The 21,167-nt window shown below is 38.6% G+C and overlaps 1 protein-coding gene across 1 annotated transcript in view; it reads right to left on the bottom strand.

Moving 5' to 3' along the window:
* LTN1 (listerin E3 ubiquitin protein ligase 1) overlaps positions 1-21,096 on the bottom strand; it is a 33,538-nt gene extending 12,442 nt beyond the window's left edge. Inside the window, exons 1-19 of the mRNA XM_048293780.1 lie at positions 20,994-21,096; positions 19,181-19,384; positions 18,775-18,873; positions 17,566-17,796; positions 16,544-16,596; positions 15,940-16,120; positions 14,996-15,169; positions 13,729-13,919; positions 12,398-12,542; positions 10,892-11,677; positions 10,366-10,407; positions 8,990-9,182; positions 6,346-6,585; positions 4,548-4,701; positions 4,142-4,292; positions 1,816-2,017; positions 769-928; positions 496-600; positions 94-236 (exon numbers count right to left, since the gene is read on the bottom strand). Coding sequence (XP_048149737.1) covers positions 94-236; positions 496-600; positions 769-928; positions 1,816-2,017; positions 4,142-4,292; positions 4,548-4,701; positions 6,346-6,585; positions 8,990-9,182; positions 10,366-10,407; positions 10,892-11,677; positions 12,398-12,542; positions 13,729-13,919; positions 14,996-15,169; positions 15,940-16,120; positions 16,544-16,596; positions 17,566-17,796; positions 18,775-18,873; positions 19,181-19,384; positions 20,994-21,035 — 3,496 coding nt within the window. The 5' untranslated portion in view covers positions 21,036-21,096. The remainder of the gene's footprint in view (positions 1-93; positions 237-495; positions 601-768; positions 929-1,815; positions 2,018-4,141; positions 4,293-4,547; positions 4,702-6,345; positions 6,586-8,989; positions 9,183-10,365; positions 10,408-10,891; positions 11,678-12,397; positions 12,543-13,728; positions 13,920-14,995; positions 15,170-15,939; positions 16,121-16,543; positions 16,597-17,565; positions 17,797-18,774; positions 18,874-19,180; positions 19,385-20,993) is intronic.
* Between the last annotated feature and the right edge of the window lie 71 nt (positions 21,097-21,167).

The raw sequence follows: 21,167 nt of genomic DNA, 5'->3' as shown, positions 1-21,167 counted from the left end.
TTATAGTAAATATGTTTTATCTAAAAGCAAACATTATTACAAACAAATGTTCTTAAATTCTAATGAACTAGACTGACGTAAGAATATACTCACCATCAGTGCTGGAAAGCTCTGTCTGTGTACATGTCATAAGTTTGGCCACACAATGGAAGACAAGTTCTCTCTTCTCCTCCTCAATTAAGAAAGGTGATAAACACTGAAGTGTATGCAATCTGCCCTCTGTTAATGGAAGGAACCTATTCATGCAAGCAAAACATCAAGAATGAAAGGAACCCAAAAACTGAACTAGGAAACAAAGTATCAGTTAGTTCATAATGATGTAATATCCTCTGACATAACTAATCCCACATGCTAAACTGAGTCTGACTTTCACATGCCATAGGCATGTATCACTTCATTTTCAGCCTTCAGTTGTCATTGGTCAGAATCAGGATCATTTCACACTACCAACATTTGCAACAAACCGTAAGTTTATAGGCAGCAGTATTAAGATACCCTTCTGTTGTCTTGAAAAGTTCTTTCCTCTCCCAGGATACAGCGTTCTCAGCATGAATCACTTTGGCCATGGTTAAGGACCAGAGTCTTCCATGTGCCTCTGATCTTCAAAGAAGAAGAAAGACTCTGGTTAATATACACAGATGCTCAGGGTTCACCACAAAAACATCTGGATGCATTCTGAATCAACACACAGATGGAAATACAGTGGCAGTCTATACAATACAAACTGTGAAGACACAGCTAAGAGTTGTTTCACCCATTCTCACATACCTGTCAAATACAGTTTGCTGCAGGCTAGCTGTACTACTCAGAGTACTGAACTCCTCATATGTGATGTGCATCTCTTCTAACATATGAAGATATTCCAGAAGCAAATAAGGAGGATTCTCCAATTCTTCAATCCATTGTAATGAGTACAGCAGTTCTGCAACTAATTAAACAACAGCTGTTGTTTATAAATGACTACTGACTTGCATAAGCAGGAAGTCTCAGGTCAAGTTTTTGTTGGTTTTTTTAATATGTTTTTAATGCATTAAGGATATTATTTTTACATGCAATCTCAGGTGCTTCAGAGCATGAACTGCGTATTTGCCATTGCATCATAACATACAAGAAAAAAAAGGCTACAGTAATCTATTCTAGATATTCAAGAAATTTTAAAGCAAATTAAGCATGATATGACTCCTCTCTGTTCTCCCCCTTTTTTTAATATATATTTCTTGCAGGCAAGGCAATCAATATCTAAGTCCAGAAGAAAACCAAGCAAATTTGGTAAGAGCTAGCATGCAGTTCCTTCATTAGCTTACAAAGACCAACATTAAACAATTACACTTTTCATCATGGTGAGATTTTTGGAGATATAATTGTTAATTTGATAATGCTGCATTTAATTTGAGCATTCTAAAATAAAAGGATTACACCTCATGGAATTAAGAAAAATTGTTGTCCCAAACTATCTTTACATAATGGTTAAACCCTCAAGGGAGGGATACAGTTCTTATTGCCCACTCATGCCAGTGCACAGTCTGTTTTGGCAATGAACAAATCTGAAGTTCATCAAAAACTCATACTTCTCCCAGTTCAAAGTTCTGTTGTGATAGGATGTATATAACCAAAAGAGGTCCAGGAATATAAACACTACATTTGTGCACACTTTTAAAGGAGACCTGAACAAAAAAAAAAATAAAGAGCAACAAAAGGTAAAAGGATAATTTTTCATACCTGTATGCCAAACTTTAACTATGCATTTCTAATTTTCAATTCAGGTTACAACTACTACAAAATAAGATTCCTTTAAGTTTTACCATTGTAACTTACTTATATTATCAATTTTCTTTCTTTCAGCATCATCATTTCCATGGACTACACCATTTTTCAATTGAAGTAGTACCATTTTACTTAATAAGGCTGAAGTACACAGATGGCCTGGAAGTTTTGTTGTGCCACACAGCTTGACACTTGATCCCAGAGGTTCACAATTCATACTAAGCCTTCCTTCCAAAAGAGGCTTGTGCATCCACTGTAACATGTGCATAAAAAGAGTTTGAAAAAATACTTTTATCTGTTTAACCTTGAAAATTCAGAATTATTAAGAAATAACCATGTGTCATGGGTTAGCATAGCTATGGAAGTGATTCTCCTGCAAAGAGGTGCTTACAGCTTCTTCTATGACCTAACAGAACCTATCAACTGGCTAGTTTGAATATTGGCAACTTTTTAAGCCACTTAAAGAGCTTGACACGCCTCTGTGGTCCACATTTAAGAATGAACAAACCCTGGGAAAGCTCTCTCTTGCTTCCGGCCTTGGGACAGTTAACTGGGGGAGAGCCGTGCGGCCCAGTGCGGCCGGGTCGGGTCAGCCATGGCGCGGCCCTGTTCCATCCGCGACCCTCCCCGCCACAGCCCTGCTCTGTGCAGGCAGCCCCTGCTGCGGCCGGGGCTCATCTGAGACCGCTGCTCCACTGTCCAGCAAAGATCATGTGACCAACAGCAATAAGCAAACTCCAGCTGCAGGGCCTGGGTGAGATTAACACTTTTTTTAGTGCTGTAAGTTTCCTCCAGAACAGATGAAGCCTGCAGACATTAATCCTCTTCCGAGTCTGAGGAAGCGGGAAGGTGAAGAAAACACCATAGAGACACCAAAGTCAGTGAAGAAGGAAGAGCTGAAACCCTGAGGGAGGAGAAAGAGGAGATGCTTAAAGCTGAAATTCTGTTGTAAAGCTATGGTGGTGATGGACTATGATATATCAGAGTACCAGTTGTAATTTCATGAAAGCATGGCGGGTTGGAGCGTTCAAACTGTACTTGTGAGCAAAAGTACCTATGCTGAAACAAGCAAATGCTGAAGCAGCTGTAATTTGATGAGAAGTTTGAACAGGGAGAGATGGAAGTGATGAGGACTCTTGCTCCAAATCGGAAGGACAAGACCTCTGTTCCTAGAGATGCTCCCAGAGATAGTCCTAGAGATGAAGATGATGAGGACCCTTTTGCTCCCAGGGAAGGGGGAGGGCCTCTATTCCTAGAGATGAGGATGCTCCCAGAGATGGGTGAAGAGAACCTTTGTTTTTGAACAGCTCAACCTTAAAATGGTGCCCCAGTAGCTCAAGACTGGACCCTCGAAAGCAGTTGTGGGAAAAGCTGTAAGTCGGGGGAAGGGACTTTCACATGCGAGCAGAGAACCAACCCGTGCGGCTGTCTCGTTGTGTTACTGAATCCATGAGAGAATTTCTTGTGGAGATGTCTCCATAGCATGAGCAAGAGAGACTCCTCTCCCTAAGTGAACTGAATAAGGTTATTATAGAAGTGGTAAACTGACTGAACATCTCAAGGGTTGTCTTTTTACATTGTCAGTGGGAGAAGGGAAAAAGATGGGGGAAGGAGAAGTGTTCTGAAGGTTTGGTCTGATTTTTTTTTTCTTTCTTTTAGGTCTGTTAATAAACTTCTCTATATTCTTTTAAGTTTTGTGCCTGCTTTGCATTCTCCTAATTCTTATCTCACAGAAGGTAAATAAGTAAGTAATGAGTATTTTGGACCAAACCACTACACCATGAAACATACACATTGACAACAAAAGCACAATGGTGAGGATGACCCACTCCAGTGTATTAAAAACCTAATTGCAAAGCAGCAATTTGGAACTGCACTGATGCCTCAGAAACAAATACATTTCTTTACAACTCTACATATTTTACAAGAAATTCTAGGGCTACTGAAGATTGGCGGCTGGACAGGAAATTTATGTCCTTCCCCACTCCCTACTTTATGTATGTCAGCATTTTGTTGATAGCACAGCATGTTCCTCTGCAGAAATTGGTGTCTTTCACAAAATTCATCTTTATGAAGAATTAACTTAGAGATAAGAACATCTTCATAATATAAACTCTGTCAGATAAAATTCCTGAATTGTAAAGCAAGTTGCTGGTGTTCCATGCAGAAGAGGTAATTTCATGAATTTTGATTTTTGGGTCCATAAATACAGAGATTTTGTCCTCTTTATGGACAGAGGCTGAAAAGAACCTCTGCACAAACATGTGGTATTCATAACTGCAGTCTTCCAGTCAAAAGGAAGAATGCTTACCACCCTAGGGGACAGAGGCTTGAGGAAAGATTGACCACCCTGTGCAATCCATTATCATTTCCATACCTCAGAGCACAGAGACTCATGCAATTTCCCCCACTCAGTTTTGTTTGGTGTGACATGCTCATCATAAGCTCTCACAAGATATCCAGATTGTCCATCAGCTTCCATGAGCTTCAACAACAGATCACTGACTGCAGAAATCAAAACCTGAAGACTGAGAAAAGGAGAAAATGCTGTAAACAAGTTTGGCACTATTCATTAACAGCCACCTGCAAATTTTCCACTGATACAATGCTCCATACCTGCTGTACTAGGGGTGGTTTTAAGTTCTGCTCTACCCACTGCCTCCAACAGGCTGAAAAGTCTCTCAGTAATACAGATGTCAATTAAGTAAAGGCTAGTATAGCACTGATCCTGGTTTGTTTTGGAGAACGACACATTATGGAACAGACATGTGCATCCTAATTACCTTTTAACGTCCAAGGAGGAAGACTGAACTTGGTTCTTGACCCACAGGGCAGCTTTAAGCAAAAAGGTGCTCTGTTTCTGAGTGCTCTGAAGCTGATGCACAAGTGAATTTACACCAGACATCCAAGTGTGTTTTAATTTGCATACAAGTAAATCTATTGTAGGGAAAAGAAAAAAGAAAACAAAACAACAACAAATGGACAAGCAAAACCACCACACACAGGTAAACTCTAATTACAACCTACAGCATACAGCAACATGTCTAAAGATCCTAGAGTAGGAAAACAATTCTCTTTTCTGTGGTTACATGCAAAAATTATCAGGGGCACACACACAGCTTTCTTGTTGCAGAGCAGTTTTAAATGAACTCTGACACACAGGTAAGATTTAATTTAATTGAGAATAACATTGATGTTCCTGTTTTCTGCTACCATATGTCCATACAGTCTTTAAAACCACAGATCTTTCTACCCAAATACTGAACATTCACAACATCAAGAGTCATTTATAAAGCAGCAGTGGTTTCCAAGCTAGTACTGTCTTACTTCACTTCTATGACAACACTAAAACATTGTATTTATTTGTATTAATGTCAGTAAATGCATGTACTAAATTAACACTCTCAAATTCTGCATTCAAAGAATATAAATCAGGATCTCAGCCTGAACATGAGACACAATGTCTTGGGGTGGCTTTATGATGTGTATCCCATATTGCTGCCCTATGCCCAGAAATTAATTTTTGTGCCTTTCTATGCCTTTAAACTGAGCCTGAGAGGGGGGAGGAAAAACTGAGCAAAACCTTTTCAAAGCAGTTTGCAGCTTGTTCAAGGTCACACAGAGACAGAGACTTTTTTCAACTGTGGCAGGACAGCGAGAGGGAAGGGAAGCACCCAGCTTGCTTTTCTTTCCAGCCAGCTTTCAGCAGTTTTTTTTCCTCAGCTCCTTTTCCTTCGGAGAGCTAAATTTTTGTCTTCCTGGGACTTTGTTTTTTTTTCCCTTTTCTCTGCTGGACTGTTTCAACATCAGAATACAATGGGAGGACTTTCCACCGAGGCCTTGGCCCTGGAGGTGGGCCCACCACCCTGTCCCAGCTCCAAGGAGGGGGGGAGAGAGAGACTACAGAGGGACTCTGAAATTTTCCCAAGTTTCTCTCAGCAGAGCAAGAGGTTTTATTATTTAGCATCATAATCCCTTTTCCTGTGTGTTTGTTAAATAAATAGTTTTTATCTCTTTCACTTTCCTTTGAGGAAAATTTATTTCTTCCTGAACCTGGTGGGGGAGGGGTGGCTGTAGCCTGCCTCAGAGGATATATTTTTAGATTTGGCCAAACCGGAACACACTGGTAGAGAGAGGCATGGATCACAATTTATCTGGGCAACTTGGCCAATAAAAATGGTTTCAGAATAAATACATGTTATCTGTAATGAAGCGATTGCACATATTTTTTCATAGACGCCCCAGACTGCAAAATGAACAAAATATGTTCATTTGTTTTGTTTCATAGACTTTAAATAACTTCTGTAACACTCCAAAAAGTGTGCAATATCACAGCCTCCAAGTTAGCTGATACTAATATCAAACTTCAAAATCCTTGTAAAGATGCACAGGACTTGATGCTTAGCAGTAACTATGGGCACTGTAAATGAAAAGACAGATTTTTATGTCAGTTACAGCTGCAAATGCTTCATGTATGTGAACTCAGTATTCTATCACATGATTCTGTTTCATGAAAAGGAAGAATTTAGATGTAATCATCACCTATGAAAAAGCTCGGCTGAAGTTCTTTTTCCAGATTACCTGTCAAGTGTGTTGCATCCTGCCTCTGAGCACACAGCTGGAAGATGGTAAGGAGCAAGTCTTCTGAGGATGGCATCAGCAAGCACCCTTTCACTGAGCTGAAAAAGCTTGAGGCCACATCGCAGATGAAAGATACTGATGGTTCAGTATTTCCAGCTTCAGAAAGATCCTTTGCTTTAGACAGAGCTGCTTGAAGTTTATCAATAATCCTTTCAACAAAAGTTTCACCAATCAGTGATTCTATTGGGCAGAGGAAAAAGACAGTATGCTTTGAATACTTGATGAACATGACCATGCAAAGATGTCATATTAATATGGACCAATTTGATTCCTACTTACTAATTTTTGAATTCAAAATAAAGTGCAAAGCAGTTTCAGTCTAATGGATCCCTAAACTCTCTTATTTCACAGACACCAACCAACGTTTCACACTGCCAAGTATCTTTTCTCCAAACCAGCTGAAGCAGCTTTGAAAAAGGTATCTAAAATAGAGCAAGTGCAGAGTAATCCCTCCCCCTTTTATTCCTTCCTAGCTTCTGGCATCCAACTGTGAGCCCAAGATTTCACCGGACTACTGCATATAGCCATGAACATGCTTAGTTCCTTTTTCATGGGATACAAGCAAGCCAATTCCATTTCTCCTCAAACTCCACAGTATTCTGTGGCAATGAGTTCCATTATTCAATTATAAACTGTATGAAGAAGTGTACTTTTCTCGTCCCTCAAGACTGCTATCTAAGCATCTGTTAGAAACTCAGGTCCTTCCACTGAAAGAAACAATGATAAATTTCTCACTATTTGCATTTTCTATACAAATGATGATTTTATGGCTCTTAAGCACAACCCCATCCCTAATCGCTTCCACTACAACCTGACAAATTCAAATCTGTTTTCTTGCCCCTACAAGCAGAAGCCACTGTTTGTCTAACCATCCCTGCCAGATTTCTTTGGGCATATTCTAATTCTATTAAACATTTTTCAAAAGCATATAGGTGAACAAAAATATTGCAGCGACCAAAACTACATGCAGTATTCCAGATACTGACTACATATTCAGTGCATTTACTACATGCTATAATAATTTTCATTTGTCCTCTGTTTTTTTTACAGCAGCTCCTAATAACCTGTATTACTCCTTTTTTACTGCTTTTTTACAACCTGTCACTTATAGGGAAACACCACAATGACTGCAGATCTCTTTTGAGTTTTACCAGCTCAGAGCCTATCATTGAATTGATACAGTTACAACTGTGTTCTTCCCATGTACACTTGTAATACTTATTGGCTTTGGATTTCTTTTGTAATCTTTTGTATCAGTTAAGCATTCAGTATCACAACACACTGCTATGGGTCTGTGAAGTTTCAGGTCTGATTACCATTAATAATTTATCAGAAACAATTATCTTCCTTTCAGTATTTATCCTTTTTCCCCTTTAATTCCTATCATCATAGGCTACTGATCCATGAAAGGCTTGTCTATTTCCTCTGTGACAATTTACCTTAAAAAACTTACAAGAGATCTCATTAAAAAAATCCTTTTGGAAGTTCACATACCCTATTTCAGCTTGAATGACTAAGTCAAGAACCACCATAGCTCCTCAAAATCTCTTAGGCTTTATCCAATATGAATTAAAAACAGGTCACCCAGCACCCAGCAGAAAATGAACTCAGGAGTGCCTCCAGCTCTAGAGTCAAAAAGCAAAGTCACTGGACGATCAGCCCTAGAAGATTACTGCCTCACAAGCACATTTGTTGGACTCTCTATGGAGAGAGGAAAACAGGTTTTCCTGATGGTCCTTTACATCAAAAGTTCCAGTAACAGAAAAAACAATCTTAGGACACCTTCAGGATGCCTTGTCTAAGAACATCCACCACGGTGAGTTGCCTGTGTGCATCTTTGAAACTTGAAAGCACCATTAATGTGCACAGCATCCACTGACACTGAAACATGTCACCTCAGGGATCAAAGCAAATGCTGAGTTTACGTGGAAAAAATGAAGAAAGCTGAACTCCCCTGCAAGTCTATATCAGATACGAAAAATGCAAGGAATAAATTAAATAGGATGCTATTAATAAAAAAAATCAGATTACACACACAGCATAAGAGCACACACACAGTTTTTAAAAGACATGAAACTAAATGGAAATGGCTCAAAACAATTCAAAGGTCCTGTAACAAGGCATTACTAAAACACACATGGGCCCGTAACAATTGACTTTGTATTCTAGTTTTGAAGGTAAATTTCACACAGTATGGTTTAAAAATTCATATTATTTTACAGCACATCAGCTAATAGATCAAGCTTACTTAAAATTTTCTTCAACTTTTCAAAACTTGCAAATCTGAATCTTCTCTTTAAACACTGCCCGCATTTAGCAATGTGGACCAAAAAAATGGCAGTTGCTACAAGTTAGTGTTTATAAAATTAAATTGGATGTAGTAAACTGGCTCAGGTATAAAAAAAGCCCAAAACAAAGAAATAAAAACCCCAACAAAAACCAACCAATCAACAAAAAACTACCAGGAGAAAGCCTAAATGCTCTACATGAAGTATTCTGGAAGATCCCAAATTCCTTTCAACCTTACGCAAAGTCTAAGTGCAACATTTACACTTCACAAACTCCAAGGACTACATATGCTCACCACTTTTAACATGCTGCGACAACACCAAGCTCAGGAGGGTCCACCTTTCTGAAGAGGCTGATTCTGATGAGGCTGCTCTAGGTTTTAAACCCAGGTGACACAGATCATCTGCCAGCATTACTAGTCTTTCTCCAAGCGTGTCTCCTTTCAGCCAGTCAGAGACTAAGGAAAGTTTCGTTGTGCTTGAGCATGCCTGGATCATAAGAAAAAAATTCCAAGAACCTTTTGACGGTATAGAATAATAGAATGGTTTGGGTTGGAAGGGACCTTAAAGATCATCTTCCAAGTTCCAATTTAAGTACCAACCCCTTGCCATGGGCAGGGACACTTTCCACTAGATCTGGTTGCTCCAAGCCCCAACCAACCTGGCCTTGAACACTTCCAGGGATGGGGCAGCCACAGCTTCTCTGGGTAACCTGTTATTAACTTTTATTACTAAGTGTAAGATTAATATGTCAAACTTGCACACACAAGAGTGGGAACTATATCATCTGCCACAAACAGTCTTTAAATTTTATATCTGCAACAACACCCCCAACTTTCTTTTTGTCAGAGACAGCAACTTATGGCTGGGTCAGATCTCTACTGCAGAGTGAAATAAGTCACCTTCTGAAAATGCTTCCATTACCTTTGTCCTCCAACTACAGAGCCCAGGAAATTCCTACACAGGAATTAGAAAAATTACTTCTGGATGACCAAGTTGGCTGAAATAAAATCTATTTACAACATAAAAATACTGTTTACAGCACCTGAATTTCTTTAAGAAGAAATAGAAGGTCACAAATTAAAAACGTTATTTTGCTGATGAGCCACTGTAAGTTACAAAATCATAAAAACTGAATATTCCTAAAATATACAGCATATGTGAGGGAAGATCCTGTGGTCTGTGCACTGGACTGTAAGTCATGTGCTATGAGTTTTTGTCCAAAAATTTGTCATACACTTCCTATTTCATCCCATGTAATCACTTAAATGTCAGTTTGTCAACATTCAGTGTGAAAAAATGTAATACTACCTTTTCCTCATAAGCACCTTGTAAAGATGATGACATAAATAATCATTTAAATTATTGGTCTAACCCCCAGCTCCATTCTCTCCAGCTTAGAAGAGATGATCAACAAATCAGGAATCCCTCTGGCTCAAAAAGCAAGCTGACCAAAACCAGAAGGGACAAATACTCTTTTGTTTTGGCATCATCATTTCATTTTTAAGATGGTTTCCAGATTTAAGTGCATTTAAAACAAACACTACTCTGAAACTGTAAGATTTTCAAACTATGGAAATTATCACTACAAACACATGTGAGTCTTAAAGCTAACATCAGAGGATTATTAAAAACTACGCATAACAGGAACAAAAAAAACCTTAAGAGGTACCTTTTGAATTATCTGGAGAAAAATAACCCATTTCAGGTCCATCTGAAAAGAAAAAACAAAATTCCCCAATATTTAATAAAAATCTTTGCTGAACAGGAAGCAATAATGCCATTTTAACTGTTCTGTAGGGTGTAAGTAGAAGCTGCTAAAATTCAGTAACAAAGTTATTGATTATATCATTTTTGTCTTCCAAATCTTTTTCTACAGCAAAATAAGGGACTGTATTTATACAAAAGGCTACCAGTGACTACTGTAAAAGTACACTGTATAAAGAAGCAAGAGCAGAGAAATTCTGATGTTGCTTTTTAAAAAGTATTTATACCCTACAGAAAGGGACAGAACCTTTCACATCAACACTATCATGTCAAACTTTCCTAAAACTACCTTCCTTATGCTGAACTTAACCCAAATTCATGTAGAATTATCTTCCAGGTGACAGTGCCAAAGGAAGATTATTAATGAACCACAGCCTACAAAAACAGTGATGACTTTGATAAAAATTAATAACATAATGTACAAGTCATACCTTTGCTAAATCATCAAGAATGACTTTCCTTTCATCATTATTGTTGCAACAATGAAGTACACTGTATAAAATATCAACAAGGAAATGGGTGTCTTTTCTCCAATCTTCTTTCAGCCAAGTTATTAAATTCATATACAGAAATTGTACAGCTGGACTTCGGTTATGAGCTTTCATTTCATTTTGGGATTCAGCCTGAGCAGGGCTTACATCATTTCCCTGCTCTAAAAGTACTTGGAAAACTCTGTTTGAGGAAAAAGAGTTGAGCAGGGCAGAGAGAAATTTCAAATGCAGTTCTGACTTCTGTTCATTGACATACACAATGCTCAGCTCAGCCAGGTTGCAGACTAAGTTCTCTAGAGGTTCTTTCCTCAGATGTGACGTTTGCTGCAATTCAGCCTGAATTTCAGAGTCACCATTTCTCATTTCCGTGAGCTTTCGATTCTCTGTGTTCCTTTCAGATTCATCCTCGTCTGTAAATCGGATTTTTAGAGATTTTCTATTGTTTGGTTTCGTAGCACTCTTTGGATTCTGAAGAATTTCTAGCATAACAGATATGGCAAACAATGATTTCTCATCAGCATCCAACCTATCAACATGAAGTATACACATTTTTAAAAGATGGTCCCAAAATTCTGACAACAGTTTCTGGAAAAGTTCATCTGTGCCATCATCATTGGAGAGTTCTGCTTTAGCTTCCCAAGAACTCAGCATTTCTGCTATTTGATAAAATAATGGTCCACTTTGTAACTTGGGCTCCTTAAGTACAGCATTGGTAAAAGGAATTAGCTATAAAGACAAAAAAATAGTATTAAAGAACAGTGATCCAATTTATAAAATCATTTTATTCTTTATAATGCCAAGAAATTATATAATCTGAAAAGCCTTCTGGAAGCAGTTCTGCAAATATCAGAATTACATATGCTTGAACACATCACAAAAATATACAGGGTGGGAGGCACTTTTTTCCCTTAAATATAACTTAAATTGCACAGTAAAAGGATGATTTCATAGGAAGAAAAAAAAAACCCTAATTCAGTACCATTACTTTTGTTACATGTTGCTCTCTACAACTCCCTGAAAGGAGGTGAGGATGGGTCTCTTCTGCCATGTCTCAAGTGAAAGGATGAGAAGGAATGGCCTTAAATCGCAGCAGGGGAAATTCAGACCGGGTATTAGGAAAAAAAAAAATCACTGGAAGTGTGGTCAGGCATTGGAATAAGTTGCCCAGAGAGGTGGTGGAGTCACCACCTCTGGAAGTGCTTAAGAGACGCCTGGATGAGGCACTTGGGGACATGGTCTGGGGGCTATTTTTGTGGTGCTGGGCTGACAGTGGGACTGGATGATCTCAAAGGTCTTTTTCAACCCTGACAATTCTGTGTGGTTTTTTTCATAAAGTCTAGAGAAACTCTCAAGAGAGAAGTAAATCCTCACCTAAAACTCACATTTTTCTTTAATTTTGAATTATTAAATGTACACACAACAATATTCAGTATTTCTGATGAATACCTGGTCACATATAAGCATTTGATGAATTTGGTTTTGGTCATCTTCTTCTCTTTTCTGTAGTACAGCAAAGCACAGACACTCCGTAAATGCACTTATAATTGCTGAACTTTCTGAAGGGCTGGCTATTGTCCTCTCACTTGACAATCTGTAAGAGGACACACAGTCAGCTGTGCTTCCAAGAAACCCAGTAGGAATGTCACCAATGTACCCTCAGTTACGCTGTTCTGATCCAGACAACACCAGTATGAGAATGCAGGATCATAGAATCATTTATAGGAGTCAGATCAAAATAAATTCCATTTAAAAAGTCAATAAACCCAGGCATTTAATAGAACCTACATCAAAATAACTTCTTCATCCAGTCTTAGCATTCAGAAAAAAAAGATCTATGTAAACAGAGAAACCATATACAGTCAAGCACACTGTCTTATGTTTCAGATGGCTGTCAAAACTCCTTTGCAATCTTACACACACACTACAGAGGTTCAGAAAGCGTCACTTTCTGTCATTACAGGAAAAAAAAAGAAAAAAAAGAAGGAAAAAAAAGAGGAAAAAAAGAAAAGAGCCACCTAAAGACAGTTTCACAAGTTCTGAGTCTGAAAAACTGCAATTTTTTTGCTTTTTAATAAATATTAGGTCACACAAATTATCATAGAAATATTACAATCATTTTACTACTGGTAATAAAATTCTATACACTTTTCAATCAAACCCCTACATAACTCTCTTCCCCAAGAGCTCCGCTAATTGCCACACCAACATCAGTCGAGAACTGATTTTTGTTTAAATAAATGAAATTTCAGTACTTCATAAAATAATTTCTATATGCTTTTGAGTACACAATGCACAGGTGCACATTTAAATTACATTTGATAGAAAGTTGGCTTTGAGGTATTTTAAAGACACACAGCAAAAGCAGTTTCAATCCTTTAAAAAGCAGTATCACAAGAATTACAGTTCCTGCATAAAGGAAATGTCACTATCACAAGGCTAATCCCCTCTGTAAGAATTACCCACTGGTGAGAAGAACCTGATTCTTAAGAGTCACCCTTAATTATAATTGATTTTCCATTTTCAAACTGGTCATGGAATAAACACAAAGCTTGGACAAGGAAAGATAAGAATGCTTCATGTAAGGAAGATGTAATGAAATCAAAAGGAAAGCTGAAGATTTAAGACAACAGGAATAGCCACAAAGGACTGACTCCAGTTTTGGATATTGAAAAGAATTTTTAAACTATGATTCTCATTCATCTTTAAATGCTTAAAGATTAGTTTATTTCCAAATGTAAAATAGACTGATTCCAAATAAATAAATTTGTGGTCCATACCCTTGAACTATAGAGCTGAAAAAAACTCTGAAGTATTCCAGCTTCGGTTCCACAACGTCAGGAGGCACCTTGCTAATGAAGGGCAGGAGGTTTGGGTAGATAACAGTGGCTAATCCTCGCCCACCTTCTCGAAGCACTGTCCAGAGCTTTGGCAGAACTCCTTTTTTGGCATTTACATGACTCCAACAGCCCTACAGAAAGAAACTCACTTACTATAAATTAAACAACAATATGTTGCCTCAGAAGAACTCCCAAGCTAGGCATTTAACCCACCTCCCTGTATTATAACTGAAACAAGTTATTGTGAAATTTAAATTCTGTTAAGTTACTCACTTGCCAGTATTCTTTAAAATCACTTTCTCCCTATTTCAGCTTGGGAATTTAAGAAGTTAACATGATAAAACTATTTCTGCATCGTTTAAAATCAATTGCCCTTCCTTGTTAGCCAACTGCAACTAAAGGTTTCTCTTTAATAATGCTTTCATGATGCTTCATAGAAGTCACTATTTAATTAGACCTGTATTTAATTTTAAGTTCTCATTATCAAGACCAACCAATAACTGACTTTAGAAGTATCACTAACTTCAAAACTCTCTTCAAAAATTTTCTGATGGTTAGAAGATGCTTTGGCACTTTCCCCTCCCTAAAATTTTTTGTCACCTGATCTATTTTATTTCTTATAATATTTGTTATAGTTCAAGGTACCTATATTTATAACAAGCTGAACAAAGACTGTTTAGGGGCTTTTCTTCATGAAAACTTGTTACAGTTCATTCCAGCAGTTGCAAAAGGGATCTGCAGTATTAAACCCTCAAAGCATCCCAGTCTATGGCAACACCTCATCCTGCTAATAAATGCAAAGCTGGTGTTTCACTTAAAATTTGAAAAAAATAAAAAGCTATAGAACCTTTACATTTGAAGGGGAAACAAACTAACCAAAAACACACTGCAGGTCATTTTTGTAACTGTCTTTAACAAAGAAAAAGGTTATAAGCACTATTTGACTTACTAGTAACTACATTTAATGAAAGGGTTTCAGGTTAATTAAATTAAATTCATAACACAACTCTAATTTTCAGATTTGCTAGACATGATATATTTGAAAGTTACACTGAAAGAAGGAGGATGCAGCCTTAAGGAGTTCCTGTTATTAATCATAAATAAAACCCAGACAAGCCTGTCTTCCTAATTCTACACGGAGAACAACAACACTTAGTGAAAAGTTAAATTTGATGAAAGTATCTGCCCCTTAGGCTTCCCACATTACCTCAATAGTGGTGATAGTATAAAGCACTGCTTCCCAAAGAGCAGGACACACCACTGCATCACTGTCATCAATGCTGAGAAGAACAGCAGGACAAACTCTTGGTGCTTCAGCTCTCACCATCTCAGGCAAATGCTGGCAAAAAGCAGAAATCAGCTCAAAGAAAGCTGAGCGAACCTGACAGAGGCCACAGAAGAAAAAACACAATTTGTCACTACATGTAGTTTATAAAACTCCTTTTAAGTTCAACAAAACCTTACAACATGCCATCCCCATACTTTATCCTATTAACAAAGGTTAAAATACTATTAAAAACAAAGAAAAACAAAGCAGTTATTCAACAGTCTTATCAAATATTTTAACATAATTTGTTTAGTGATAAAAAGCTTATCAAAAGTTGTATTTTTATATACTTCTCAAAAGGCATTTTTTCCCAAAAGCAACTTAAAACTTTTAAACAAAATACTATGGCATGAATTCATCACTCTATGCACTGCTGGTCTTGACAGACTAAAGACTAGTAACATGGTTTAAAAAATGAAAATCCCAAGGCACTAAGAACACATACTGTGAGCTGACAAAGTTTGTACCTTATACATGAATTTTTATTTTTGGCAAATTGCCAAAAAATAGATCATGATAATCTGAAAATAAAAATTTAGCTTACTGGACAAATTTACAAGCAATATTGTCTATATTGAGTTTGGGGGGTTTTTAACATTAAGTCTGGTCAGATATTAGTCCTAGATCAAAAAGATTTGTAATTATGTTAACTGAACAGCCTCTTTAGCCTTTCTGGAATCTACCTAGAAACCAGAAGGCTGTTTCAAACCTAAGCAAAGTACAAAGTTCATAGCTGTAGAATACAAGTAACTAATACTTCCTTAGGTGAAGTGCATTACCTTTTAAAAAAACCAAGCAAAATAAAGAAGAAATTTAAAAGTCACCTGTGATACGCTGTGTTTGCTGTATTTCCAAAATTTGTTTTGGGACAGAAGTGACATTAACTTCTCCTCCAGTGAATGCATCTCTTTCTTTGGCAACATGCTGAGCAACTTTTTTAAAGCTAACAAGGAACAGGTCAGAATCCGGAAAAATTTGGCTTCCCTTTCTTCTTCTGGTACAGTTCTCAGAAAGCAAAACAAACAAAAAAGTTAAAGTGAACCGCAAATAAACCAGCAGGCATCCCATGTTTTTCTTAACGAAACTGTCTTCAATTCTTTTGTGTTGTGCTTTTGATTTCAGGTGACAGCAATGTTCCATAGATTCTAAATTACATTATAAAGTGTTAGAAAAGAAAGAGTTTCAAGTCATCTCATCTTCCAGCTACTCACAAATGCTATTCTTAAAAGAGCTGAAACAAGAATTAGACAACTGATAATACTTTCAAAACCATTTATACTTAAGTTCCAAACAAAGTTGCTGGGATCTGGACTCAAATAATTATTCTGTCTCTTGAAACAAAACTAAAATCACTACCTCCAGGGACAGAGAACCCAATACAGACCAAGATTTAAGGACTTAAATATACATTAAAGCAGGCAGACATACTGAGGGTCACTGAGTGTATCAGCTGTTTCTTTCAGAAGGTGATCTTGAAGTACCTATGGGGGAAAAAACAATACATATAAACATGAAGAAATCTAATATTTATATGTGAACAATACAGTCCATACATTATTTAGAGACAGCCCTACAATAAAATTCCACAACCTCTGAGTTGTTTTTCTAGTATTTTTAGACATGCTAGTAAACATGCTAGAGAACAATTTGACTCATGCTGAACATAGTAGCTGTGGTACTGTTTGAATTAAGTCTTCATAATACTTAGTAAATTACAGCCCTATGCCAATGTGCCCCTGCTAAAAAGAAGCCAAACTGAGGCAAATCAAAATAGTCAGGTTTGCATATGATCGGCCAGCAATGCAATCTTTTACCTTTTTTTAATTCAGTCAATTCCGTATCATATCTGACTGGCAGAAGAGTATAAACCTTGGTCAGAACTAAACTTGTAGATGCTGAAACACTGCTCAGCATTCTTCATCCCTTGTTCACTGCAGCTAAACTACTCCAGCATCATTACTCCCTCTGTCAGCAACATTATGTGTTGACTGAGCATCATTACATGGGAATGCACACAAGGAAATTCACTAGTCATTCCTCTGGTTCCAGTCATTCTCATCTCAAGTCCAAAAAAACAGATGTATTTTTTCTCTGCATTCTTTATTATTTTTCTTTTTTATATTTCCTTACAGAAGAAATTCTTCCCTGTGACGGTGATGGTACCCTGGCACAGGCTGCCCAGAGAAGCTGAGGCTGCCCCATCCCTTGGAAGTGTTCAAGGCCAGGCTGGACAGGGCTTGGACCAACCTGGTCTAGTGGAAGGTGTCCCTGCCCATGGCAGGGGGTGGAACATGAACCTTTTGGAAGTCCCTTCCAATCCAAACCATTCTATGATTCTCTTCACAGGAACAAAGTTTCAGGTGAGAAAGAAATTTAACCGTGAAGAATAGATGGGGGAATAGAAGTTTACATATACAAAGCCTTAAAGAAATATAAAACTGTAAACTCACATTGAGAATTTCATCCTTACAGAATACTAAGGCTTCAGGTTGTTTGCTTGAAGGAAAAGCTTTTTCAAAAGCTACTTTTGCAGCAGAAGCAGCAGGGGAGTAAGTGTCACACTGAGCAATCAGCCAGTAACCCATGATAGTTTTTAAGTAAGGAGCTAAGTGTTTTTTTACTTTAAGAATCAGTTGCTCGAAAGATTGCTGAGTTGCTTCTCGAACACGGCGATCGTGATCCTGTTAAACAAAAAAAGAAAGAAGAGTAAGAGAAAGGTTTATTGGTTTAAGAAATGTACCTTTGATTTCAGGTACTTCAAAGCAAAAGGGGTGATTAAAAAGCCATGTTTGCAGTTAACTGGATTTGAAACATAAATTTGAGAATACACACCACCAACAAAAAAGTTTACCTCTCCCAAGGTATGGGGAGAGTCCTAATTTAGTAGCATCATACTCCCAAAGTGTTGTACACTCAGAATTGTAACCTTTCTCTGATATCCCTAACTACAGTTTTTGTTTCCAATTTACACAAACATTTTACAGACAGAGAAGAGGCAGGAGAAACAGGAAGCCTTGAAGACATCTTTTGAATTAGAACTACCATAAAGCTGTGCATCCTTTATTTGCATATGAATTTACAACATCATGATTTTCTACACTCTTGACTCCAGAAAGAAACGTTAGTAATTACTCTAATGGGTAAGAATAGTGATTCATTTTGTCCCATATCATGTTTCCAACAGTAGCCATTCCAGAGAGCTTGGAAATACAGTAAATATATAAAAAATCTATTGCTAATCTGGCTACACATGGTCTTTTCATATTTGGGTTTGGGGTTTTCTTTTAGTGTTAAGTCTAGTCAAGTATTAGTCTTAGATCAAGAAGATTAACTGAACAGACTCTCTAGCCTTTCTGGAATCTTTCTGGAATCTGGAATAAAAGAACTTTTCCTAAGAAATACAGTACCATCTTTTAAACATAAAGTCTAACAGACCTATCAAGGAAGTACAGCCCAGACATCAACAGTTCAAGATTCCACCCACTCCCAATACTGAAATACATCCAAAAAAAAAAAGAACAGTATTTTCCTTCAACTTGATGTTTGTCCTAGAACAAGTCAGTGATTCCAACAAAGGCAGATAGGTCAACAATGACCACCTCAGAGGTAGTCACAGGAAGTACATGGTAAGTTTTTAATTTAAATACTTCAATACTTACTAGTGAAATTTTACAGTAAATTCTCGGCCAGTAAGGAAGAACGCCTTTAACAACTTCCGCTTCTCTTTCCTTGCACATTGTCCCAAACTCCTGCATAGCCTAAAATCAAAATATCAAGAGCATGACTTAAGAAGTCAGGTAGATATGTTCTGTAATTTACCAGTCTATATCTGAAACTGCAACTCCCTTTTCCAAAAATCAATTCATTTCTTGCAACTGAGCATCTATAGAGATAATTGCATCATGGAGCTTGCTACAGGTATCCAAGATATCTTCTGGATTGCAGTTCTAGCAAATCCACCAAAGTGAAATTAGTGTTAGTTACATCCTCTTCCACCCTTAAGAAAACTGTATTATTCTCCAATTAAAAACAAATAAATTAGGGGGGGATAAAGGATACACCTACTTTTAACTTGGTTGTGATATCCCTTTTAGAAAGTTTTCGCAACACCATTCGGAAATCAGCATCCACAAGGCTGTCTATTTCCTCTGCTCCTTGAATTGCAGGAACATATCCTAGATCACTCTGAGATGTTCCAAAGCCGATAAACCCAGGCACTGTTCCACGTTCTTTGGCAAGGAGCTCTGCAGCTCGGCCACTGCTAGAAGGCTGACAAAAAACAGGGATAGGAGTCAATGATCTATTTCATTTTATTTTGCACATATCATGCATTTGAAGATATGATCCTATTTATATTGTATAATTAACCTTCTAATTAAAAGAAAGTCTCACAAAGAGAAGTCCACCTGTGCTTTAAACATAGAAATTTGACCTAGAAAATGATTCTTCTCTTTAGGATCAGGCTGAGAAAGTTCAGGCTGATCAGCCTGGAAAAGAAAAGGCTCCAGGGAGCCCTCAGTATCCTTCCAGGGAGCCTAAAAGGAAGCTGGAGAGAACTCTTCATCGGGAACTGTAGTGATAGGACAAAGAGGAATGACTTCAAACTGAAACGAAGTAGGTTTAGATTAAATATGAAATTCTTGCCTGTGAGGAAGGTGAATTCCTGGCACGGGCTGCCCAGAGAAGCTGTGGCTGCCCCATCCCTGGAAGTGTTCAAGGCCAGGTTGGATGGGGCTTGGAGCAGCCTGATCTAGCGAAGGCATCCCCACCCATGGCAGGGGGTGGGACCGGATGAGCTTTAAAGTCCCTTCCAACCCCAACATTTCTGAGTCTATTCCAAGATTCTGCAAATCAGCATTCTCTTTTCTCATAATGCATGAATACTTATGGAAAATATTATTGCTTTTATTGCTTCTTATTGCTTTTTTTGCTATACAAAAAAGCCTAACAGAAAACTCCTTCTGCAAGCGAACAATTTATTAAGAAACTATTTATCCTCCTTCACTACTTCTGGTTTTCCTGGTTCTTATCATGGGCCAATACAGCTCCCAGGGAATGCTCCTTGTATCTCTGAATAAATAAAAACACACAGACAAATCAAAGGATTCGCCCACCAACCAAATGGTAAAAAATTATTTAGAGGAATGGAGCAAAAACATGCATATGTAACAAATATAACAAATACCATCACAGTTGCGTTTTGGAGCTCAGCACCTCTTCTAGTTTACCCCATTTGCTAGTTGTATCATTCGTTCAGGTTTGTTTCAACCACTCTCTTTTGGAAAGACTGCCCCAAAACTGACTGATGCTTTAATGTCCTCTGGGACATCTTCTAATTTCTAATTAGAAATCTAATCTTTTATTTTCTAATGACAGCAGCAATTGTGTGAGCTTGTGGGGTTTAAATCACCTTTTCTGCATGTGAGCTATTACGGACACGCTGCTTTGCGTTCCCTAGTCTTCCCTAAATCCAGGGAGGAATTAGGGAACCTGAACACCAGACTTCTCCCACATCCTGAGTGATAGGACAGATGTCACATCACCTCTGGCCTTGTGGCAAGAGTATTCTAAGACTCTGCACAGAAAAACACACCGAATGTACCACCGGTACCTTGCTGAATCTACACCCGCGGTGATTTTGCTGCCCCTCTCCGTACAAATACCACAGCAGCAGCAGTCACACTCCCCTAAAGCACGATTCAGGCCAAGAGGCGCCAGATACCACAACCGGGCCGAAGATCGCGCTGCCCCGCCGTGGGAGCCGGGCTCCGGCGGCCCGCGGCCCCCCGCCCAGGGCACCCGGAGGTGCCGGAACCGCGAGGCCCCGAGGCCTGGGCCCGGCCCCGCCACCCTCCTCGGCCCCGCGGGCCGCGCTCACCCGCAGGTTGCCCTTGGTTCGCTGCTTGTTCTTGCCCCCCATGGCGGCGGCGGCGGCACCGGGGCCCGGCCGCAGCCACCGCGGGCAGCGCGACACTTCCGGGGCGGGGCCCGGCGGCCGCGGGCACCGAGGCGCCGCCAGGGGGCGCGCGGCGCGGGAGGGAACCCGCTTGGT

This window comes from Corvus hawaiiensis, chromosome 2, assembly GCF_020740725.1.
Source record: "Corvus hawaiiensis isolate bCorHaw1 chromosome 2, bCorHaw1.pri.cur, whole genome shotgun sequence".
NCBI classification, from domain to species: Eukaryota; Metazoa; Chordata; class Aves; order Passeriformes; family Corvidae; genus Corvus; species Corvus hawaiiensis.
Note: the sequence above shows the minus strand (reverse complement) of the source record. Positions and strands in the feature narration are given on the sequence as shown.